Consider the following 24,192-nt stretch of genomic DNA (forward strand, 5'->3'; position numbering starts at 1 on the left):
TTCATTTGATGATAATCAAACAAGATTATTTGAAATGAAGAATGATAAAATAATGGCAATAATAAAAACAAAAATCAATAATTAAACAAGATGTAGCAACTATACTATGTTTGGACACATACAATTATTAAAAAGACGACCATTTTGAGGTAATTAATGAGTGGACAATAGGAAGTAGTTTTGTAAGTTTTTCTTGCAATCATCCAATTGTGTAGTAAAAGACATGGAATTTATGTGTAAAGGCTATACAAAGGATCTATGATGCTATCTTTGGCAACCAAAATCTTTGTTGTTGTTTCATAGGAGTCTATATTGCGCATTTAGATATCATCATCATTGCCTTCATTCTTTTTCCTTTTTTTCTTTTTTGAAAAAAAGAAACCTAATGATTCCGACTCCAAAAGTCGCAATTTAGATCAATTTGATCCTTTTTATCTTTAGATTTTCGGTATTTGGACTCCACGAATGCCATGCCAAATTGATCAACATATTTTCTTAAAATTAGCGACTTAAATGAGACAAGATAGATTATAAATTATTTAAGATAGATCGGTTAAAGTTCGATCAACTTTCAAATCAATTGAACTCGACTCAAGTTCAAACTCAACTCGAATTCTTAATGAGTCGAAACACATTATTTCATACTCAACTTGAAAAGCTCGCAAGCAACTCGAAAAAATAGTATATTAAAATTTTAGATTTTTTAATTAAATTATTAATAATATTAACATTTATACATTATTCTTTTATATATATATATATAAGGGTTCATGTACTTAAAGTTTAGGTTCAAACTAGAATTTGAGCTTCAATCGAATTAAGTATGAGAATATTTCAAGTTCAAGTTTTCTCGAGCTCGAGTTGAGCTTTAATTTTTTATTTCGAGTTGAACTTGAAAATTTTAAGCTCGTAAGCTTTCGAGTCGAGTCGAGTTTTACTTTTTTATTTGGAATTCGAGTCGAACTTGATAATTTTAAGTTCACCGATTTTTAAATCAAGTCAAATTCAATATTATATTTTTTAAAATGAGTCAAGATGTACAATACTTAAATTTGACTCAATTGATTTACAACCTTACTTAAAACAACTTTCCCATGTTTATATTGTGTCCGATTGGGCCTAAAAGACAAACCCATAATCAAGAAAAATAAACCATGACTTTTTTGTTGTTGCTAATTTCGACAAAAGCTATCGGAGGAGGGGAATGAGAGGCAAGACATGGGCTAGGGTTTTCTTTTGTAGAGAAGAAAACATTATTTCAATTTTAAAAGAAAATCTATAATTTTAGGAAAAACACTTGAGGGGTAATAAAAATATTTTAATCATTGAAATCGTTTGATTCGTACAATAATAATGTGTTTGTAGACTATATTGATAGAATCGTTAATTACAGAAAATTAAATTAGTTAAATTATTTTAAATTAAGATTAAATTGATAGAATATATTAAGAATAATGACTAAGTGTATATAATTGATTGTGTAAGATAATTTGCTCTAATTTTTCTACTACTTAGATCCCTCCTCATACAAAAATCAAATGATATTGCACATTTAAATATTATCGATCTCCAATTTTAGATATTTGAATCCTGACGTTTACGTATTGAATAAATTGGGTTGGGAGTATCCTATAATTGGATATCAATTGTTATACTAAAAAAAGGTTTTGATGATTTGGCGATGAATGTTTTTCCTTCAACATAAAACTTAAATTTTAAATATTTTTTTTGGAATGATGGCAATTGAATTTCATTTATAAAATTAATGAAAGGAATCATAATTACGACATACCTAATCATAGCGAGGAAAATAAGAAAAATAGTAAAAAATCTCATACAAAAACAAAAATATTAAACCCAAAGATACAAAGAAAAATGAAACATTTCCTTGATAATAATGTTCAACTTCAAAAGAATCCAATAACCTTCATAAAACCTCATTGTCTCTGTCGGACGAGATGCTTTACGAAGTGATAAATGAGTGGTGAGCGAACTAAACTAGTTAGCAGACTGCTCCGCTACACAATTCTGATTATATCAACAAATAATTTTTTTTATCGAAGAGGAGTTCTGATTGTATGTGACCACCAACAAATTAATCAAAAAATAAAAATCATGTGAGTATTTGTGCAAACACCAAAATGACTGTAAATGTACGAGAAAAACGAACGAAAAGTCATAAAGAACGTGGTACAATAACAGAGAAAACGCATGCCACAAGAGTAGAGAAAAACGTGTCACAAGTAGATTCTTATTCAAAATTAAAAAAGAAAACTAAAGAAAAAAAGAGAAAACAAAAGACATAGCATGAAAAAATAATAGAGATAATAATCATCGATAATCGACAATCAACATTAAAATTAATGTCACCATTGACTAAATAAAAATCAAAGAGAGAAAATATCTATGACACAAAAATATTTAAAAAAAAATATTTGGGTAAAAATGGAGGAAGAAAAGAGTAAAGAAGTTTTAAACTAAATTTAAAATATTTTTCTATATTACTACTGATAAATAGTACAACAAAATAACAATATTTTTCTAAAATTAGACTTGACTTCTATTAATCGAGACTACGAAATTATAGCTCACAAAACAAAATCATAAAAATAGAGACATCAATAAGAAACCACACAAGGCATTGACTCCCGGAATATATGGATTCAATCCTATAATATAAAAATTAAAATATTTTATTTTAAAATTATATTTTTTAATTGTTTAAAATAAATATATTTAAAAAATTTTATTATATTATTCAATAAAATAATAATAATATAAAATAATTTAATGTGTTATAAAAAATTATTGTCTCTTACACTAGTTATAAAAAGTATTTCATAAATAAATTCAAAGAATATCATATATCATATTTAAATGACAACAAATTCTAAATTTAATATTCCATATTTTTTATCCTAAGCTCTAAATTATACATCTCAAAGTTTCAAAATTTAAAGAGAACATATTACAACTTGAGAATTCATTTATATAATATATATTTATTTAAATAATAATCCTATTATAATTTATTTAAATAACAAACTCGTGCGTCAAGTAAAAAAACAATATTATTATATACTGACCAAAATTTAAATCCATATGGTCAAGCAAATAAATTCTTGTATATCAAGTAAGAACTAATTATCCAATTTATGGAAAGAGAATAAATACACGGAATATTCTTCTTTCTTCGGTGGTTTCGTCTACTTCTCACACGTGCCATATCCTAATCTGATACGTGTCTAGCCACGAATACATTGGACATTGATCCAGTCCCAAGCCTTCAACACCCAAATCGGTCAAATCTCCTACAAAGCCGAAGCAGCTGATTTCAGGATTCAACGTGTTTTTTTGGTATTAGGGTTAAGCTAATCTAAATCTGATCATCATTGTTTCATTATCGTTGCCATCAGATCGGTGTTCGGATTTGATCATCTCCAGAACCATTCAATCACCGAAGAAAACTATCAGTCATGGCGACTCCTGATGTTCTGCAAAGAGAAGCCGACCTTCTCTCATCTCCCTTCATTGAGCTTCGTAAGGGTAAATTCTTTTTATGTTGAGTGTTTCGTATATATTCGTGTTGTTGGTGGAATGAAACCCCAGATTTCAATTTGCTGTTTATACGGTCATTTCTGGGAAAAAAGTTCAAACCTTTCCTTTTTGGGGGAAATTTAAGTGATGCTTGTTTCAACTTTTCGGCAGGAGAAAATGGAAAATCTCGTGGGCTCTCGATTGAGAAGAAGATTGAGCTTCTCGAGAGCTTGGCTGGAAAAGTAAAGTTCTTTATCACTTGCGAATGGATCCATTTTTTAAATTAATTTCCTGTCTGATCTTATTGATTATGAGATCCATTTTCTGGTCTCAATATTAGAAGATGAAATGATTGAGATCTCCTTTGTTTGGTGATAAGTTTGGAATTAATTTAACTTTTCTTTGCAAATTTCAAACATGTTTGAAAAAATTATCTCTTTAAGATCATTTTTGAACTAGCTAATGTATGAATTCTGTTGTGCTAATGGTTTCCTTTCTGTACTTGTATGGTATATTTCTATATTAAGCTATTCACTCCCTGAAATGCTTGCTTATTTGTCGCAGGTTACAAACAGGCGTTCTCGAAGATGGTTAAATGATCGATTGTTGATGGAACTTGTTCCTCGATTGAATGCTGAAGAAATAAGAGGCTTATTTGCTCCACCGCCATGGGGTAATGAACATTTCCTGCGGGATATATCTCATTTCATTGCACTTTTTAAGAGCTCCATTTAGGGATGGACAGGTGATTTTATATTAGGAGTACGAACCTTCTTTAGGGATGCGAAATTATAAAATTTCAGGGGTGCGAAATTAGATCAACTAAAGAAAATACAAAGGAAATACTGAAATTATATAGGAATTTGAAATTTCCGGGGGTGTGATCGCCCTCAGCACCCCCTTGGTACATCCTTGGCTACATTTGCGAGTACAGTAGCTATGTCACTTGAGCTATTAAGAATGTGTCGGTAAGTATCATAATATGGGTAGAACAACAACTTTAACATGATAATAGGTGAAGGGATGAGAACATTGCTGTTGTAGAGCATACTTATGGTCTTGGTCACTTGGTGTCCCATTATACTTTTGATTGATTTATCTCAAATGAAATGACAATCAGTTGCCACACTATTTCTTAGGCCATTAATTCAGTCTATTATACTGATATTTATTTGTATTTCATTCACAGGTGATGATGTGCCACCATCGGCATTTTGCATGACGAACGTGGGAGAATGGGACAAATTTAGGAATATAGACATGGATAAAGAGGTAAGTGTACAAGAATAAGGTTTTTATGTTGTATTAGCATGGCATCTATTGTGTCGGACTGGCATGTACTGGGGCAACATGCTTAAGTTACCATATATTCCTCTATGTTAGGCTAAAATTATTGGCACCTTAAATAATTCATCTGCAAAGAAGAAATTTCATGCTGATGCTGATAAGGCGGCTTTCTTGAGTGCATGGAAAAGAATTGATTGTCGAACAAGGGATGCACTTCGCCGTAGCTTCCTTTCAGATCTTATTGCAGGCTATGAGGTACATGATTTTGCTTTTGTTTCTTTGAGAATGATTATCATTATTGGTCTTCTCTCGAGCTTTTTCTTTTATTTTATTTACAAGTTCTTGACTAAGTTGTTTGTTTTCTCATCTCAAGTGTGAGGGGGGTAGGACTGCTTAGTATGTATGATATAATCAAAGGGATAAGTAGTGATTGAACAAACTAGTGGCATTAGTGTGCTTAGTAGCCTACCAGGCACCACTCTTGAAGGGCTTGATAGCAGATTTCAAGTAGAAAATTTTATTTCATCAATGAATAAAGTACTCTAACAACTAACGTATGCGAGTGAAATATAACATAAAACCAACACAAGTTGACAACATGACATATTCTCCGGTCTTCTGCTTAGGCATGAAACTTATCGTTAGGCGGAATAAATTTCTTTCCGTTTTCAGGATTGCATACGAACCTTTATCAAGGAAAGTGGAGAAGGAGATGTCCTTGCATTACCTGTCCAAGATCCTTTCCATAGATTGTTGCTGCACGGTGTCTGTGAGGTAGTCCTCTCAATCTGCTTTTATATTCCGAACATGCTGTGTCTGTAACTGATATGGAGAATTTTCTTCCTTTGACGTTCCTTGAACAGTTCTACAACCTGGTCTCGGTAACAGTTACACAGTCAAAGGATGTGGAGTCGCTGAAGGTGACAAGGATAAAGAAGAAGAAGAAAACAGGTGTCGTCGAGCTCCCAAATATCACGTTGTCGAATTTCCTGGTAATGTCAAAGGAGGGCACTTGGTAGTTCTAGGGGTCAGCAATTGCCCCCATCCCATTCATGTTTATAAATAAAGAAGTTTATGCACAATGCTGCATTTCTAACTTCATGTATCTCGATGGAGTATAATTTATTTCCATTAGTCATTACCTGTAAATGTAGTTTCATTGCCCCTATAGCCTTGTGAAGCTGAGGGTGCCTGAATTTATTTTCTAATTTCTTCCAGTTAACAGAACAGGTTGATTGGTGATTTAGGGTTTAGTTAAGAACATGATTTCCATCTGTTGTACGATAATATTTGGATCAAAAAACCTATTTTTATGATTTTCACGACCATTCAATAACAAATTTATGTATGCATGTTGACATGTCCAAGCATAATTAGGCAAATTAATACCTAATTTGCCAATTGATATGACAACCCTGTTATGTATCAATGATGTGTATGTCTATGTGGGAGATTACATCAAAGTAATGCTAAATGATGTATGAAGAAAAACAAAAAAAAAAATTTGCCTTTTTATAGTATTATCTGCGTGGATCCTATGGTGGAATCCATTAAGCTTACCTTTTTAATCAATAAAGGTGAATTTTTATATAATTTAAGAATTAGTGTACAAATTAGAGCCGGCTGATGATTCTAATGGACGTCGCTATCTCTTTCCCTTTCCCTCCCCTATCCCTTACATAATTACATTTCTTTTCTAATTATTTATTTATGTCTTTCTCTTCTATGTAATGACAATGAACCCTAAAGAATTAAGATGTTAATTTCAAATGGACCGTGCAATTAACAATTACAAAAATGAGAAATGCATTCACCAATGGTTCCCTGCTTTAAGGAACAACAACAATGAATACGACCTGTAATTAAAGTAGATTGTTGATTGATAATGAAGTTAATGTGATCTAAGAGAAATGAAAGTACTCTTCTTTAATCATACATGATAATTTGTATATAGACCTTAAATGTTGATGATAGATATATAATGATAATAGTTATTTGTAAGTTGATAAAATAAAACTATTTGACTATTGAATATATGTGTATATATATTAATACAAGTGATTACAAGTAATATATGTTCTAAAGATTTTTAATCATTTGACATTGAAAACCTAAATAACTTTATAGTCTCTAGTGTTTTAACATGTACTTCTAAGAATAATAATAATCCACCTAACATTTAACTACCTCTAAAGTTTATCGGCAGTCATCTCAAAATCCATAAGTTATAACTAGTCGAAACACAGTTCATAGCTTCCAATAATGTTATAATGTTGACTTCGTGGCTGTCCAATTATTTGCCTTCATTTTGCTGCCCAATACGTCATAGCCATGGGAAGCATCGACAACAATATATGTCATGAAATGCCATTTTTAACCTTGTCTATTTTTCTTATAAAATGGTGGTACATGACATTCATACCAATTTTCATTGGCTAAACACGAGAGACGAGATAACCATGTTAGGCGTTTTTGGCTGTGAAATTGTAACGCCACCGGAGGAGCTGGTTGTTGCCGGAGACCGGAGTTCGTCACCGTGAACCACCGCCTTGACGTTGATGAAACGTTTCGTCAACTCGAATCCTTCTTTGGTTTCCATACAAATCGGTGATGAAGTTGACTTGGCTTACTCTCGCGAAAACGAATATCTTCTCCGACCAAGGTAAACACGCTCAACACTTACGTCTCTTTGTTCTTTGAAGCAAGAAAAATATGGGGTTTGATTGTAGAAGTTAGAACAGGTCTTTCATTTTGGGACCAGGGTCCACCGTGAGTTAGAGTGAAATATTCAAAGTCCGATCACATTTGCATGTTTGCCACGTTTCAAAATTTTCAGGTCCGCATTCTATAGCCTCAAATTGTGATCTAAATGATGGGTGCGGATCATTTGGGGTGAAAGATGATATATTTTGCTTGTTTCAAGGCATGCTTGATAACTTAGGTAGCCTGAGACAAGAGCATGGACTAGCCAAGTCTGCCGATGAGGATATGCTGGTGATCGAAGCTTACAAGGCGTTACGTGACAGAGCTCCTTACCCTCCTAGCCATGTCGTCGGTCATCTTGCCGGAAACTTTGCATTTGTGGTATTCGACAAGTCCACGTCCACATTGTTCGTTGCTTCTGTAAGTGAATTTCGGTAATCGTTACCTTTTTTGCTTGCAGTTTTTACTCGCAATCTATTTGTTTACCAGGATCAGTCTGGCAAGGTTCCTCTTTACTGGGGGGTTACAGCTGATGAATTCGTGGCATTTTCCGATGATGCAGAGATGCTTAAAACTGCTTGCGGCAAGACAATTGCTTCCTTCCCCCAGGGTATATGAATATCATCATTCTGCAACTAATTTTGATTGTTCGATATATTGTTAGGGACCCACGTAGAATTTTTCGTTAATCAACCCGACTTTCAATTTTTTTTCTGCAGGATGCTTCTTTTCGACCGCAGCTGGCGGGTTATTAAGCTATGAAAATCCCAGAAACAAGATCGTTGCTGTTCCTGTACCAGAAGAAGAGATTTGGGGTGCAACCTTCAAGGTTTTAAAAAACACTTGATTCAATCGATCTGTTAATGTTTTTTTTTTTCTATTTATGAAAAGCATGTAATTGATGAACAGGTGGAAGGACCGGCGGTTGTTGCAGCAAGAGAGTAAGTGAAGAAGGAAGGCAGTATCGTCTAAATATCATGTAAATAATTAGTTCAAGCTCTTTTTATTTTTTCCTTTTCCGGTAATCGTCGTTTAGTTAATTTATCTTTGTTCTAATGAAGTTTTTTCTCGGTAACAATTCTATATATTAACGAAGTTGTCTTCAATAGCTTAGTAGTTTGAATGGTTTCATAATAATAATAATATTATTATTATGACATTTTATCTTTTTCATACTTTTTTATATTTTTATATGAAGAGATAATTAAAAACTAATCACATTGAAATCTGTGTATTTAATATGATTTATTGATAAAGTTATTTAAAATATTATTTTACACATATATGAATGTGGTAAAATTTAAAATAAATATACAAATAATTATTAAATTATATTAAAATACTTTTTATCTTTAAAATTTTAATAATTATTCTATAATTTTTATAATTTTCAAATATTTATAAAATTATAAAATTATTTTTAAAATTTATTAAATTATTATAAATTAATTATTAAAATTTTAATAATTAAAATAATCATTTCAATGTTTACTCATCATTTCTATGCTTCATCTTAAATTAAATTAAACTAAATTTGAATATTTTCTCAATCCAAGTGAAACCTATAAAGACCGTTTATTTATTTAGGTTGTTTCATCATACTATTTTATTGGGTAAAGTACACCAATGGTCCTGATTATAGGCTATTCAATGTATTATTTTATTGATATTCTCAACTATTAAAAATTATAAAATAATTCCTCAACTATGAAGTGTTATCTTGTTAAGTCCCCCAATTATTAAAAAATTACAAAATTTTCATTTGACTATTCATATGTTTTAAACTCGTCATTTTTAATTAAAAATTGGTGGTCATCTAAGTTGGATATCAACCTGTTGACTAAGATATGATAAAATATTATTATAGAACCGTTTAAGTTGTAATTTGTGGATCTAATATCCATTTTATGTCATCGAGTTGGTGCTTGAAATATGTCGTCTAGCCATTACTTGAAAACAATTGTGGCACCACTAGATATCATTAGAATATAGTTTTATTATATCTCAATTAGTAAATTTGTGTTTAACTCAAATGATTGTAAATTTTTAAATAAATAAGGACGAGTTTAAAACATATAAATAGTTACATGATCATTTTATAACTTTTAGTGATCAAAAGATTTAACAAAACAACGTCTTATAATTTAAGGATCATTTTATAAATTTTTAATAGATAGTGAACTCAACAAAGTAATCTCTATTTTAATAAGTGACCATTTGTATACTTTGATTTAGGTTGCTTAGCCCAGTCCACTTTCCTTCGTCATCCAATTGTGCAAGTGTTATATATATATATATATCTATCGATTAAGGAAAATTAACCCCTAAAAAGTTAGAAAAAAGAAGAAAAATCAGAGCAAAAAGAAAATGGGGAAGTCGTCGACTGTGAAGCAAGCGGCGGTAGTTGTAGGGGCACTGGCTTTTGGGTGGATGGCTATAGAGATGGTGTTTAAGCCTTTATTGGACAAGGCTCGCGCCGCCATGGACAAGACCGACCCTGATTGCGATCCCGATGATGTTACTGCCGCGAGCAGTGATGATTCCGGTGTTCAAAACGACGTCGGTGAGGGAAACGACGATTCTGATCGGAAACCTGTCTCTTATGCTGATGCCGTCGCCAAGAACGCTGCAGGTGCAAGTTAGGAAGTAGACATGAGAGATTTGAGTCTAATCCATGAAAGTAGTTTACTTTTGTTATGGTTAACTGGGGATAATTTATTTTTCATTTCCTGCTGTTTTCTAGCTTAGGCTTAAGAATGAAGATATTTGAATAAATGTCAGAGAATAGTTGATTGCTGCTGTTTTTGTGTTTCTACAGTATTACATTAGGTTTTGCATTTCAATCTTAGAATCAAATCAGAAATCGATGGGGGTTTTTTTTTTTGGAAAAAAAAATAGCCTTTAGTAGATAGAACTGAGGATTGTGTCTTTTACTGGAAACAATTTTGAATGCCGTGCCTGATTTCTTTTGGCCGAGGATTTTCCTTTTGGAAAAAGAAATATAAAATATTTAAACGGATAGTCGCTATGGGTTGAAGATAAACAAACGAAGATTCTCCAATTTGGGCCCAAAAAGCATGAACCAATAGGTTGAATTCAGGCCAATTTGACATTGGAAGGTAAAGTGAAATAATATTTTTAATGAAGTATTTGATTTAAATTTAACTGTGAAAATAAATAAATTTATTTAAATATACTTTTGGAAAAATTAAAAAAATCGTTTAAAGTCCAAAATCGATAAATAATTTTAAGTGTGAAACATGCTTTTGGAAAACTTTGATTTAAATAATTTTAAGTGTGAAATAATAGTTTTGATTGTAACTCGATTTTAAAGGTCGATTAAATTATTTTGGTTTTGGTTTTGAAATTATAATCGTTTTCACTGACAAAATCAACTTTGATCTCTTATGACTTCAAAAGAGATTTGAGATGAAGCATGTTGCAACAAAAATTGATTAGTTTCACTCATCAACCAAATACGCGCACTAGGGATGGCAGTATGATCCGAACCCGACGGAGAAACCCGAAACCCGGTCAAGTTCGGTCGGGTCGGGTTGAATGATATCGGGTTCAGGAATTTTTTTCGGGAATTTTTTCGGGTCGGGTTCGGGTTTGGGGAAAGATATCCCCGCCCCGCCCTGCCCCGATTATATATATATATATATATATATATATATATATATTTTTTATTTTTTATATTAATTATATATATAATATTTTATATTTTTTATATTAATTATATATAAATATTTTCGGGTTCGGGTATAATATTTCGGGTCGGGTTCGGGGACGGGGCAAAAAAATCCCCGACGGGGCGCCCCGATAAAAAATCCGTCGGGGATCGGGTCGGGGTCGGGGATGGGAATTTATTTCGGGTTCGAGGACGGGGCGAGCAAAACCCGTCCCGAACCCGACCCGTTGCCATTCCTAACGCACCCAAAGATCTGCTTGTTGGCAGATGTCTTTTTGTCTTAAAGGCCAAATTTACTAAATCTGTCAATAACAAAAGATAAATGGTTCACTCGAGGTTTCAACAAAACTTTGGCACACGTCAAAATGATGTGAAGTTCTTGTGTTTTGGGGTTGCCAAGTTCATGTGAGATTTTGAGTTCAGCTTTTAAAGGTCAACAACTGCAAACATGCAACGGTTTTAACATTTCAGGTAGTACCAACCTTATTTTCTTTGCAATATACACAGGAGCTAATAAACTAATCGAAGATGGAATTTCCGACGGATTGTTCTATAATTAGTAACACTTTCTGCAACTAATTTGGCATCATAGTGTTTCATCTATTTACTACAGAGTAGAGAAATCATATTATGCAGGATGAGAGTTACCTCTAGTTCAACGCACCTGTTTTCATCAAAGTAATTCTTACTCTGCCATATGCAACCTCAAAAACTGCTTGAAACTTCAGCCACACGCATTTGGTTAGTTAATTTAATGAGCTTATGTGTTTCCTCGTCTTGTGGTACATTATCCTTCTGCATCCTTTCAGCAATAATGAGTGGCATTTTACCAGCTTTTGCATATGCTCGAAGAAGTGAATTGTATACCTTAGTACTGATATGGTCAACATTCCGAAGAATAACTAACAATTTCTCTGCCCCTTCAGTATCACCTAGCTCCTCGAGTTTCTTAAAAACTTCTCCGACCAACCTGTCATTTGGATTCCATTTTTTTACACTACAAACAGCTTGCTTAAAACAATCTAACACTTTTTCCATTTGTTGCTTCTTTAAATAGCCCCAAGTAAGAAGTTCCCAAGTAGTGTAACAAGGGGAAATACCCCTCCGCACGATTTGCTGATAGAAGTTTTCAGCAATTTCCATATTGTCTCCATTGATGTAAGCTGCAAGCAGTATGTTTGGAATTCTAGTATCACCGCTTCCGGAAACAGACACCCACTCATTGTATAGTTTCTCAGCCTCTTCAAAATATCCAAGTTTCACAAGTGACGATATCATACACATATACTCGGCATCGTTCATTTTGCGGAAGCATGATTTCATCTTCTTCCAGATTCGATCAACCCCATCTTTGTCCCCCATGTTTGTATGCAAACTGATAAGGGAGGGATAAACAACTCGATTTTTCCGAGAAGCCTTCTTTTCCATTTCCTTCAAAGTTGATGTTGCCTTATCAAATTGCTTTGCTTTTATGTATAGGTTGGTCAATGCACTATATGTTACCCAGTCGGGTTCTATCTTCGCTTTCTTAAGATCATCATAAATTTCTTCAGCAGATTCAATTTTATTTTGGGTGGCACAAACAGATAACAGCAAATTATAAGTAACAATATCCGGCGAAGCGTTTTTCTTCAATTCACTCACTATTTCAGGAACCTTATCAAATTGTCCTTCTGAGATGTATAGAGAGAGCATGTGATTGTAAGGAAGATGATTCTTAATGAGACCACATTCAGACATTTTCTCCATCAAAGCCTTGGCTTTAGCAGACAACTTGTTCTGGACATACGTGTGGAGAAGAGCCGAACATGCAGCTTGACCTCTCATCTTCTCGGGAAGGTCTTCGAAGAACTTTTCCGCACTAGCTAATCCACGAACTTTTGCAATCAAGTCTAAATGAATGGCATAGTCACCAGGCAATAGCTTGATATCTTGTTGCAATCTCATCCATTCACATATCTAAAATAAAATAATCATGGTAATTGATAAGGCCAATTATCATATACATACATTTCATTGCAATTTCTACATACCCAGTTCCAATAGGCAACAATTATTCGATAAATGGGATTCAATTCAAAATACACATTTATTCTGATTGTGGTTTCATTACCCATTAAGACCAAAATTCCCTCCCCTAGGTAGAATTGATTGGGGGTAAAAACAATATATTCTGATTAATCAGAACAAGAGTTGCATTTCACAATCAATCCTAGTTCCCGATTGAAATTAAGACTTAATTGCAACATCCTAAGGCTACAAGCTTCATTGATGTAGACAATTGAGGGGGGTGATAAGAATGATTACCTCGAGGGCGTGCTTATAGCGCTTGAGCTTCCGAAGCTCTCGGACAATCCTATTGAGCTCGTACTTTCGAACCGTATGGCCTTCTTCTATCCATTTCCGTATCGTGATCACGGCGCTGCGTTTGGGATACACAAGGCCTATAAGCCTCCATCCCAGCGTCTCTCGTCCAACCCCACCTCTACTACCAGTTTTCGCAGCGCCTTTATTAGTTGCCACGGCTTTCTCAACTGCCGCTTCCGTCGAGAAAAAACGCGCCGCGAAGAGTGACGCGCAGACGTAGCGCCTCAACATTGTCGGATTTTTTTTTTATCCAGTCGGCAAGCTGCGAATCAGGGTTTAAGATTTTTTTCGCCTAGGGTTTACTGGATTAACTAAAGGTCTAATTCTGGTTTTAGTCTATCTAGTCTCTACCATTCTGAAATTGAATATTTAATATCTCTATTTTAATGTGCCATAAGTCTGTTCTTTAAAATGTGTTAAAAGGATATCTAGACATTTTATGTTTTAACAATTGTATTTATAACGTATTTATAAGTTATTAATTATTAAAAATTCTGAATAAATATTATCTTATAATTATTTAAAACTACTAAAAATTATATTATTAAGTTACTTATATTTGTTGTAATTACAACAAATATATAAAGTTTATTTTATTAAAAGATCATTCGTATAATTTAATATCATGTGAAAAATCGATTAATTATATTCAATTAATAACAAATTTACATATGTATTAAATATTTAAAATTATTTTTAAAACTTTCACGTCTCCATTTTAATAACAACAACTAATAGAGTAGTGTTGTCCTATTAAAAAGCGTAAAGTAGTATTAAAAAGCAATAAAATAGTTACCCGACTATTTATTATGTACTAAGCTCATTATTTTCTATTAAAAATGAATTAGGCGTTAACATATTGATTGAGATATGATAGTCGTTTGAGATTATGAGATCATATTTTATCATATCCCAGTCAGTAGGTTAACGTCTAACTCAGACTATCTTCAAGTTTTAAACGAAAAATTATGAGTTTGAAACATAATTAATAGTCGGATGACCATTAAGTAACTTTTAATAGTTGATGAACTCAACAAAGCAACATCCTATAATTGATAGACTATTTTATAACTTTTAATAGTCGAATATAACAGAACAATATCTTATAGATGAGAGACCACATATGTACTTTACGCTTTAAAAAAAAACTAATAATGTTAGTCCATTTAGATTTATTGTTATTATACAAGAGTGTTTAAATAATCAGTTCAAATATTAATCAAATAGAACTCTCATTAACTTAACAAATTGAAAATTTAAAAATAATTAATTATTATCAAATTAAATTAAATTGAATTAATTCGAATTAAATCGGTTTATTTTGAATTTAATCAAAATCTATCATATTTCCTTTTTATTCAAGAGAGTTTATAAACAGTTTGAAAAAATTAATTGCAAACATTACAGTACAGTGATAGTGTGTATTAAACTGAAACAAAACCTTGACTAATTAATTAATTGAATTTTGTTTTTTTTATTGTCCTTCCGATTCTAATACTTTAGATTAATCAAGACGAAGTTTGAAAATCGTGAGGGCAACAAAAAAAACATGTATATTAATATTTATTATTATTAATTTCAGTTAAAAGATTAATTAATTAACTACTTTCAAATCAAATTAACCAATAACTGATTTTTTTGAGAAAAATATTAATCGATTCGCAATTAAACTAAACTCATGGTCTATTGATGAAATGAACTATTTTGATTAATTTGATTATAACCAATCTTTTTACATCTTTACATACCAAAATTAGCTCCTAGCGTTTATTGAAATGATTATTTTGACCTTTACCTCAAACGTTTTATTTAAGGGGAAAAACCTCTCACGTTTGATCAAATAGTTTTTGGTTTTTATTCTTTTTTTTCCTAGAATATCTTGACTCTCAACATTTCAATTTAGGGTAAAAATGTCTCTATTTTGACTCCTTAATCGGTTGTTAACTATAATAAAAAAAATCGATTGTTAACTAACGATTTTCATCTATAGAGATATTTTTTTACCCCAAATAAAATGTCATAGGCCAACATATTTCACAAAATATGAGTAAAAGCGACTATTTAATCAAACGTTAGGGACATTTTTTGATATTATGTATAAATGCAATATCAAATAAGAGGGATTAAATATGGAATTTCAAACATAGCAGAGGGACTAAAACCAAAAATAGACCTGAACAAATCGAGTGTTTCTGGGTTTAGAAAAGCCCACTGGACCGGAACATACCGAACAAACAGAAGACAATTAACCGTCAAAGAAGGCGTGTTTGAATTAACGAAAGAACGGCCCTACACTTGCTTCCCTCGCCATGAATAGCCAAATCTCTCCATCGAATAGCAACCCCCAAGCCTTTAACTACTGTCCTACTATTCTCTAGCCTGTCTGATTTGAAACCTTCTACGCACCCCCTAAAAGGAAAGAAACACCAATTCCTTTTTTTACCACCGGCGTCTCGATGCCTAGTAGATCAGCTCATGGGGCTCGAACCGGCGTTAGAGTCGTCGTTGCCGGCGATCGGGGCACTGGTAAATCCAGCCTCATCTCAGCTGCAGCTTCCGACTCTTTCCCCGACTATGTTCAGGCTGTTCTTCCCCCAACTCGCCTACCATCTGACTTCTATCCCGATGGCGTCCCCGTTACAATTGTAGACACCTCCTCCAGGTATTTGTTAGTTTTGATTTTTTTCTCGAATAGCTATGCACGTTATTGTTTGTTACTTGTTTTCATTGATCCGGCTGTTCCAGATCTTGGGAGTAGCTGTTCTAAAAATTAAATTGTCGATTGAGGGATTCTGGTTTTGTTTTTCAATAGTAAACAAAAAAATGTAAGAAATACAAAATTCTTGATCTTATTTTATATAAATATATATGTATATGAGAAAATAATGTGAGAAATGCTATTTCGTTTAAGTAAATAGTGCATACTAACAAGGGGAATAGAAAATGCAACTTTAATGTTTTAGAAGTTTGATGAGTTGTGGATGTATGTTGAATTGCTGATATTTTGCCCTTTTTGTTGACCTTTTAGCATGGAGAGCAGAGTAAAGCTTATTGATGAGTTGAAACGAGCTGATGCCGTGGTTTTAACGTATGCTTGTGATCAACCTATGACACTCAGTCGTTTGAGTACTTTCTGGCTGCCCGAGCTTCGTAAATTAGAGGTTTGTATTTGGCATAATTGATTGGCACATGATATATATATATATATAATTATATATATTCATATTTATTCATACAATGACATGTTTTAATTATGTTGATATGTCATATCCGAATAGATCAAGGCACCAGTGATTGTGGTTGGGTGCAAACTTGATTTACGAGATGAACGTCAGCCCATGAACTTGGAACAAGTCATGGCACCAATCATGCAACAGTTCAGGGAGATCGAAACCTGTATAGAATGTTCCTCTGCTACTCTAATTCAGGTTTCATATTCCTTCTGTACGTTTTTTAGGTTAACATCACACACATTTTGTAGTTTCTATCCCATCTATCTTTATGATGTTATGGCAATGGCATTAGGATTAGCAGTTCACCTTTTAAATGTTGGCTGTCGACTATAGTGAGCATCAAGACTCAAGCTTCCGTCGTTGTTTTCTTTTGCTGGAATATACTTCCTGTTGTATACTTAGTTTGAGCAATTGGTAAACGTTACCTTTATGTTTGTTAAATCCATTTACCATTTTTGCATGTTTAGTAGGTAGAGAAATTCGAAGGTCGAAGTATAAGTGTTACGTTTTTTATCTCCAGGTCCCTGATGTATTCTATTATGCTCAAAAGGCAGTTCTGCATCCAACAGCTCCACTATTTGATCAAGAGAAACAAACTTTGAAACCACGATGTATCAGGGCATTGAAACGGATATTTATGCTTTGTGATCATGATATGGACGGAGCCCTTAGTGATGCAGAATTGAATGAGTTTCAGGTATTTTTTTCCTTTTGTTTGTTTTTTTTCTTAGCCACTACTTCTCTCCTACAAACTTGGACTGTTTGACATGTTGCACAATATATAAACAGGTTAAATGCTTTAATGCTCCATTACAACCTGCTGAGATTGTGGGTGTGAAGAGGGTGGTTCAAGAGAGGATAAGAGGAGGAGTCAGTGACCTTGGTCTTACACTTGAAGGTTTCCTATTTCTTCATGCTCTTTTTATAGAAAAAGGGCGCCTTGAGACAACTTGGGCGGTCTTGAGGAAGTTTGGATATAATGACGAGTTAAAGCTTAGGGATGATATACTTCCTGTTCCAACCAAGCATGCCCCTGACCAGGTAGCTCTTAGGTTTGATAGAGGACATAACTGTTATTTGTTCAAATTGGCATGGATGTTGTTGGCTCACTTTTTCTTGTATATATTTTGGTTAAATTCCTAAGCACTTGATTAATCATATATATGGTAATCGTTGTTTGGATTCCTTGTGGTTGTGAACAGTGATTGTTCTTCATCTGACTTGTTATGTTTGGTCCGAGTCTAGAATTAGGTTGGTGATTTTCTCTGGAATATTAATCAGCTCTGTCAATGCTTTATGGATCTTGATATGAAGGAAACATGGAGCTTTATGTTGCATATATATCATCAATTCTGAAGTTTTAGCTACTTTACAGCATCATTAATGATTCTCCCACCCGACCTACATTCTCTTTTCTTTATGTCCCAATAACAAATTCGTTTGTTTGTTGATTATTTGTACTTCCTATAATTTTATATTATTTTAGGCTTTTTAGCCCATGATAACTTCTTTTATGGGGATAGTGTTATACCTCTAAATATCCTGCAGAATGTGGAGCTGACAAATGAAGCTATAGACTTCTTGCGTGGGATCTTCCGATTGTATGACAGTGATAATGTACGTGTTAATCTTCCAAATTCTTATCACCTGTATGGAATAAGAAGAAAAAAATACATTCGTCATATTCAGAGTTTTTATAATGCTAAATTTTGGACAATCACTGTATTCTGCTTCTTTTTGAGTTTGCCAGGATGGATCCTTGCAACCTTCCGAATTTGATGACATCTTTGTAACTGCTCCGGAAAGGTGAATGTAGTTACTGGATGTATCTCCTTCATTTGTAGACATGTATAGAGTTAACTGTACAGAAGGGATAGCCTAAAAGATAGATGGGATAGAAACTACTTCTACTTCTACTGCTTTATAAATACAGTAAAATACTTGAAGCCTTGTCAATCTACTTCTACTGCTTTCATCTACTGATCTTTTTTTTCCTCGTATGACAACTTAACTTTTAGGCTTAGCCTCTGTTGCTGTTTACCCATTTTCTCCCGCATCCTATTTGATTTTCGGACTATATTTCTATTAAACGTATTTGTTGTCTTTAATTCAGCCCGTGGACTGCAGAGCCTTACGTAGATGCTGCAGAGAGAACGCCTCAAGGAAATTTAACTCTTAATGTGTTTTTATCTGAGGTTTGTTGTACTTACTACTTCCTTGATTTCTCTCTCTTGTTATAACATGTGATGGCATCTTAGTGGCTATCTTGGCCATTTATTACTGTATGAGTTTTGTTCATATCCTAAATTTTCTGCACAACAGTGTCTTAAGGATCCTACTCATGGCACGAATAGCATTCAAGGATTTCACAAGTTTTATGTGGATTTTCTAATTTGCATTTGTAAACCATATGTCGATAAGTAATTACCACTGGGATGCTGTTGATCTGACGTTCCACTTGCAGTGCATGGTCTTATTAAGTGGCTAATATTGCTGGATAGTTTCATAATTTCTTTAATGAATTTCTTTATGGAAGTACTTTACCATTTCACTATGTTTTTTTTTATAGGAATTGGAGGTCTCATTAAAAACCTCCTTCTTAGTTGGCTCTTGTGGAAGAGGCAACATCGGAAGGAGGAAAAGAGTACCTCATCTTATTAATAAACCAGAATTACATAATCTTACATCTTACATAATAAACTTCCCGAAATAAAATACAAACCAAACCAGCCATAAAGCTATAAACATCAACCAATCCCCTCCTTAGCTAACTTGTCTGCCTCCGAATTGCAACTCCTAGGAATCCATCCAACATTAATACCCCTAGAAGAAACTAAGGTCCCAATTTCCCCAACCAAAGTACTGAAAAACGTAGGGGCAGAAACTGGTAACAAAATCCAATCAACTGCTGTTTTACAATCACTCTCTAGGATTAGTCTACCCTTCGAAGCCCATTCAGAAGAAAGGAATAAATCAATTCCTTGTTTAATAGCTTTCAGCTTAGCTAACATAGGAGGACCAGGACCCACCGCTATATAAAAAGAGTTTAAAATATAACATTTCACTATGTTTATTGTCAACTAAACATCGTTGGCTATACTATTGCTTTGATCTACACGTGGAAAAATATGATTGCCTCCCACCTCTGTGAATATTTTGGGTTTATTTGTTCTCTTCTCTCCATTCTTTTATCCTGGGACTTCAAATCATGGTTCCGAGATCAGATTTATTTATTGAGTTTGTTAAAAAATACAGGACACGGTTTCTTTATCTTGTTGGTATTAATTGATATTTTAACAATTTTATTCTGGTCAATCTACTTCTTAACTGTAACTCTCATCATATATGTGGTCTGCAGTGGGCCTTGATGACAAGTCTTGAACCAGCATTGAGTTTGGCTAATTTGATTTGCATTGGATATGGTGGAGATCCAACTTCAGCCCTTCGTGTCACTAGGAGAAGATCTGTAGATCGTAAGAAGAAACAGACAGAAAAAAATGTTTTTCACTGCTTTGTTTTTGGTCCTAAAAAATCCGGGAAGTCTGCATTGTTGAATTCATTTATAGGAAGGTGTTGACTCTCGACCTCTAACCCGTTTATTGATCTTTGCTAGTTCTGTAGATTCTTTGGTTCTTCTAGTAAAATTATAATATTCTTTTGTCTTCATATTCTTGATACTATGGCTTCATCTATGAGAATAATAATTGAACTGCAGGTCTTTCTCAAGTAACTACACTCCAACAAATGATGTACGTTATGTGGCGAATGTAGTTGACCAGATTGGGGTGAGTAATAACCGCTGATATGCCATATGACCTGGAATTTTCATGTAATTCACTTGTTTCCTCTTTCTTTTTTACCACCCTACCTTTTCCCTGTGAGATCATTGACCATGAAGGTGGGGTGTAAAATATTTGTTCAAAAAGACTAGGTTACTACAATGCCCTTTGGAAAATAAATTTATTTTATTTTCTTTTGTTTATATGATTCCTGTGTATTGAAAACATGGCTGTTCATTTCGGATGAGAGATTTCAGATTTAATGTGGCAATTTTTGTGACCCTGTTGACATTACAGGGTTCTCAGAAGACCCTTATTTTACAAGAGATACCAGAAGATGGAGTTAAGCAATTGCTGTCCAATAAGGAATGTTTGGCTGCCTGTGATGTAGCTGTGTTTCTGTTTGACAGGTAAAGTTAACATTCTATTTTCTGAAGTTGTAAGATGAAAATATCATGAATGTTATAGCGCACTTACAGAGCAGTGACTGTGAACCTCTGTTAATTAACAGTTTAGTGGGTATCTGAAAATTGAAGAATGGCCAGCACCTGAAAGGGCTGTAGAGATCTTTTGTTATGTCGGTAAATGGCCTCTTATCTTACATGATAATGTATTCCTATTGCCAGTTCAGATGAATATTCGTGGAAAAGATCGAGAGAATTGCTTCTGGATGTTGCTAGGCGAGGAGAAGATAGTGGTTATGGAGTGCCTTGCCTCCTTGTTGCAGCAAAGGATGACTTGGATCCATTTCCAATGTCACTGCAAAACTCAACAAGAGTATATATCTTATCATTGGCTACTTTGTTTGTCTATACCCAACAAAACTATGGTAATATTTGAGGTATGATGTCAATTTCTCTATTTCAGGTTACTCAGCAGTTGGGGATGGAAGCTCCGATTCCTGTAGGGGTAAAATTAAGAGATTCCAAAAGTGTATTGTCTAGAATCCTATGTGCAGCAGAACACCCTCATCTGAGCATTCCTGAAACTGAGAAAGGGAAGAAAAGGAAGAGATATCGCCGGCTTGTTAATAGCTCACTTATGTTTGTTTCAGGTTAATATTATTATGCCAATTCTTAATGCACCTCTTTCTTTCAAACGGAATTGAAGAATATAATTGTTTACATTTTGCTTGTTAATAATTGGTTTTCTGATCAAGCTACAGTGGGGGCTGCTGTCGCTGTGGTCGGATTGGCAGCTTATCGTGCCTATGCTGCAAGGAAGAATACTTGAAAGACAACTATTGCTTTTGTCTGCATTTGCAACTCAAATAAAGGGTCAGTATATTTGTATCCTTGATTGGATTTTCAAGCTGATACCTGTAAATAATTTTTGACAATTATTTCAGCGAGGCAGGAGGTAATATTTTCTACTTCACTTATATCGAATCAAATAATTTCTTTTAAGCCAATATTTGTAAACTATATGCAATTTTGTATCAATTTCCATTGTGGAATTTCATGCCAGTTATCTATTATGACTGGATCTGTGAACCTTGAAATAAATCATTATTGTTATCCCCCTTAGCCCTTGGATACTTGTCTGTTTCCCTCTTACATGCACATGGTATGTTGGTTTCACCAGAATGAAGAAATGAACTTAGTATGGTAGGATTCTATACTTTTTTCACTATGTTTTCATGAACTTTATTTTAATTGAGTTAGGCGTGCAGCTTGACATTTGGATAGATGTATTTAGACACCAACCAACAAAGGACAATTCTTTTAGTTGAAATTAATTATGATTATTTATGCACTAATTATATATTTGGAAGTATGAATATGATAGCAAATGGGTGAGGGAATTTGGTTGTCAGTTGGTTCTTGAACATGTTGTGGGTTGGGAGAAGAAAACAAGGAGAGACGACAAATGTTGGATCATATAGGCCTTCCGAAAATCCACGGCTATTCTTGGAAGATATGGTCAAGGAAATAATAATAGAAAGGAGGGGGAGATCTGGGAGGATATCGTAAAAAAAGAAAGCAGTTAAAAAAGAGAGGGTTGATTGATCATTGATATGAAAGGGGAAGATGCTCTGTGCAAAAATATGGTGGAAGATCAGTGATTGGCATTGTCATTTGCCAATTGTCATTTGACATCTCTCTCTGGGTATATAGTCCCAGTTGCATAGGCTTTTCCGTTTTATATTTTCTTTTTCTGCCGCGTGCTTGTGGATAGTGTTCCCATTTGTGACAAATAAGTTAATGCATTTCGACATTTATTCAAATAATATTCACTGATTGGCAATTGGCATTGCCATCACTCTCAGGGTATACAGCCCCAGTTGCTTAGGTAGGGAACATGGAAGAGTTGATTCAGTGAAGCAATTATATGTGATTGACGTTAACAATTATAGGAGTGGGCTCTGGCCTACCTAATAACAATCAGTGAAAGGTGTAGTATATACGATTTCATTAGACATATTCTCCAATATTTTTTTATATAAAAAAAACTATATGTAAAAATGAAAATATTATATGCTTTTAACTTAAGTTAATTTTATTTTAAAAATAACTATGTTTCAAGATATATATGTCTTGCTTGTAGTTATTAAAGATTCAATCGACTTTTGTCATTGTGAAGGATTCTCATTCTCCAACTTATATTCTATTCGACCTACTTCATGCAATGTAAAAGTTAAAATTAAATAATTTTAAACTGATTATAATATGACATAAATTAGAAGGAAAAAGAAAGAAAGAGAAAGATGTAAATCAAATGATTCGAAGATGGATAGAGAGTAAAAGGTGAAGCAGAGAAAAGAGAATCAAAATACAAGGGTGGGGTTTTGAAATAGACGCCCTTATAGATACTCTGAAAAGTTGAAATCCCCATTTCCACACTTTGTCAAACCACTGATCGCAGAATTATTGTATCTTGATTCCTCCATATTCTATTTATTCTTATTTAATTAAATAAATTTACATATTACAAAAAATAATTTTCTTAATCCAATTTACTCTATTCATATAATAAAAATTCAAACTTTTATATTTAATATTATTAATAATTGAATTAAAATTTTGGAATCTAAAAAAATAGAAAAACGAAACTACAAATATATAAAGAATACAAAGGGGTTGAACCATATTTTAACTTATACATATATGGTGTTGTTTGGTAGAGCATCACCATGGCCAGATTCGTGATGATGCTGACGAGGAACAACGATTAAATATGAAATCATGCAACCAAAAAACGTAACGTATTATCCACATCTATATATATTTCAATTATTCAATGTGAGTATATTTTCCACGACCCACTATATATCCTCATGTTAGCCATTTTTATTTTATTTTATTTTCATACGCGAATTGCATTATCACGACCTGTATATACAGTGGTGGATTCACATCTTAATCGACTTTAAAATCCGATTTTTTATAATTATTTATTTTATATAAAAACAAAAAAAAATTATATTATTAATATTTATATTTTCATCTTTAAAAATATATATTCGTTTAATAGTCTGAGATGATTATAAGATCGTATCTATTCAACTTTCTTAGTATATTGATAACGCCCAGACACAATGCATAGTACAGAAACAATTGCTCGAACCCAAAACCTTTAAAGAGAATAATATTCA

The 24,192-nt window shown here is 33.3% G+C and overlaps 5 protein-coding genes across 7 annotated transcripts; 4 read left to right on the forward strand and 1 right to left on the reverse strand.

Moving 5' to 3' along the window:
- The first annotated feature begins 3,281 nt into the window (after nucleotides 1-3,281).
- On the forward strand, nucleotides 3,282-5,864 carry LOC120189177. Of its 2 annotated transcripts, XM_039192516.1 has the most exons (7): nucleotides 3,283-3,546; nucleotides 3,709-3,779; nucleotides 4,102-4,210; nucleotides 4,727-4,809; nucleotides 4,921-5,079; nucleotides 5,497-5,598; nucleotides 5,688-5,864. In XM_039192516.1, the coding sequence occupies exons 1-7, from the start codon at nucleotides 3,477-3,479 to the stop codon at nucleotides 5,841-5,843; spliced, it is 750 nt and encodes a 249-aa protein (XP_039048447.1). In that variant the 5' UTR covers nucleotides 3,283-3,476; the 3' UTR covers nucleotides 5,844-5,864. The 2 variants fall into 2 exon arrangements, with proteins under 2 accessions (XP_039048448.1, XP_039048447.1); XM_039192517.1 differs by lacking the exon at nucleotides 3,709-3,779 and having other exon boundaries at nucleotides 3,282-3,546.
- A 1,407-nt stretch (nucleotides 5,865-7,271) lies between these two features.
- On the forward strand, nucleotides 7,272-8,485 carry LOC120188782. The gene is made up of 5 exons (XM_039192182.1): nucleotides 7,272-7,486; nucleotides 7,707-7,947; nucleotides 8,017-8,137; nucleotides 8,247-8,356; nucleotides 8,437-8,485. Exons 1-5 carry the CDS (start codon nucleotides 7,383-7,385, stop codon nucleotides 8,470-8,472), a joined length of 612 nt encoding a protein of 203 aa, XP_039048113.1. The 5' UTR covers nucleotides 7,272-7,382; the 3' UTR covers nucleotides 8,473-8,485.
- Nucleotides 8,486-9,859: 1,374 nt separating this feature from the next.
- LOC120188714 (outer envelope membrane protein 7-like) lies at nucleotides 9,860-10,326 on the forward strand. The gene has a single exon (XM_039192122.1). It carries the CDS (start codon nucleotides 9,895-9,897, stop codon nucleotides 10,168-10,170), a length of 276 nt encoding a protein of 91 aa, XP_039048053.1. The 5' UTR covers nucleotides 9,860-9,894; the 3' UTR covers nucleotides 10,171-10,326.
- Nucleotides 10,327-11,651: 1,325 nt separating this feature from the next.
- LOC120188556 (pentatricopeptide repeat-containing protein At4g02820, mitochondrial-like) lies at nucleotides 11,652-13,895 on the reverse strand. The gene is made up of 2 exons (XM_039191947.1): nucleotides 13,526-13,895; nucleotides 11,652-13,177 (listed from the first exon to the last, which is right to left on the reverse strand). The coding sequence occupies exons 1-2, from the start codon at nucleotides 13,814-13,816 to the stop codon at nucleotides 11,924-11,926; spliced, it is 1,545 nt and encodes a 514-aa protein (XP_039047878.1). The 5' UTR covers nucleotides 13,817-13,895; the 3' UTR covers nucleotides 11,652-11,923.
- A 2,065-nt stretch (nucleotides 13,896-15,960) lies between these two features.
- On the forward strand, nucleotides 15,961-21,970 carry LOC120189094 (mitochondrial Rho GTPase 2-like). Of its 2 annotated transcripts, none has more exons than XM_039192428.1 (14): nucleotides 15,961-16,247; nucleotides 16,614-16,746; nucleotides 16,864-17,013; nucleotides 17,339-17,515; nucleotides 17,608-17,859; nucleotides 18,367-18,435; nucleotides 18,569-18,624; nucleotides 18,932-19,013; nucleotides 20,177-20,388; nucleotides 20,534-20,603; nucleotides 20,895-21,007; nucleotides 21,224-21,374; nucleotides 21,465-21,651; nucleotides 21,757-21,970. In XM_039192428.1, exons 1-14 carry the CDS (start codon nucleotides 16,042-16,044, stop codon nucleotides 21,828-21,830), a joined length of 1,932 nt encoding a protein of 643 aa, XP_039048359.1. In that variant the 5' UTR covers nucleotides 15,961-16,041; the 3' UTR covers nucleotides 21,831-21,970. The 2 variants fall into 2 exon arrangements, with proteins under 2 accessions (XP_039048359.1, XP_039048360.1); XM_039192429.1 differs by having other exon boundaries at nucleotides 15,962-16,247; nucleotides 21,763-21,970.
- Nucleotides 21,971-24,192: the final 2,222 nt, after the last annotated feature.

This window comes from Hibiscus syriacus, unplaced genomic scaffold (genome assembly GCF_006381635.1).
Source record: "Hibiscus syriacus cultivar Baekdansim isolate YM2019G1 unplaced genomic scaffold, ASM638163v2 tig00116951_pilon, whole genome shotgun sequence".
NCBI lineage: Eukaryota > Viridiplantae > Streptophyta > Magnoliopsida > Malvales > Malvaceae > Hibiscus > Hibiscus syriacus.

Coding starts and splice junctions, on each gene's coding strand:
- LOC120189177 (XM_039192516.1), top strand. CDS start 3,477: ATGGCGACTCCTGATGTTCTGCAAAGAGAAGCCGACCTTCTCTCATCT. Junction 3,547..3,708: donor CTTCATTGAGCTTCGTAAGG/GTAAATTCTTTT, acceptor ACTTTTCGGCAG/GAGAAAATGGAAAATCTCGT. Junction 4,211..4,726: donor ATTTGCTCCACCGCCATGGG/GTAATGAACATT, acceptor TTTCATTCACAG/GTGATGATGTGCCACCATCG.
- LOC120188782 (XM_039192182.1), top strand. CDS start 7,383: ATGAAACGTTTCGTCAACTCGAATCCTTCTTTGGTTTCCATACAAATC. Junction 7,948..8,016: donor CCACATTGTTCGTTGCTTCT/GTAAGTGAATTT, acceptor TTTGTTTACCAG/GATCAGTCTGGCAAGGTTCC. Junction 8,138..8,246: donor AATTGCTTCCTTCCCCCAGG/GTATATGAATAT, acceptor TTTTTTCTGCAG/GATGCTTCTTTTCGACCGCA.
- LOC120188714 (XM_039192122.1), top strand. CDS start 9,895: ATGGGGAAGTCGTCGACTGTGAAGCAAGCGGCGGTAGTTGTAGGGGCA.
- LOC120188556 (XM_039191947.1), bottom strand. CDS start 13,816: ATGTTGAGGCGCTACGTCTGCGCGTCACTCTTCGCGGCGCGTTTTTTC. Junction 13,178..13,525: donor GCTATAAGCACGCCCTCGAG/GTAATCATTCTT, acceptor ATTTTATTTTAG/ATATGTGAATGGATGAGATT.
- LOC120189094 (XM_039192428.1), top strand. CDS start 16,042: ATGCCTAGTAGATCAGCTCATGGGGCTCGAACCGGCGTTAGAGTCGTC. Junction 17,014..17,338: donor CCTCTGCTACTCTAATTCAG/GTTTCATATTCC, acceptor TTTTATCTCCAG/GTCCCTGATGTATTCTATTA. Junction 18,436..18,568: donor GATTGTATGACAGTGATAAT/GTACGTGTTAAT, acceptor TGAGTTTGCCAG/GATGGATCCTTGCAACCTTC.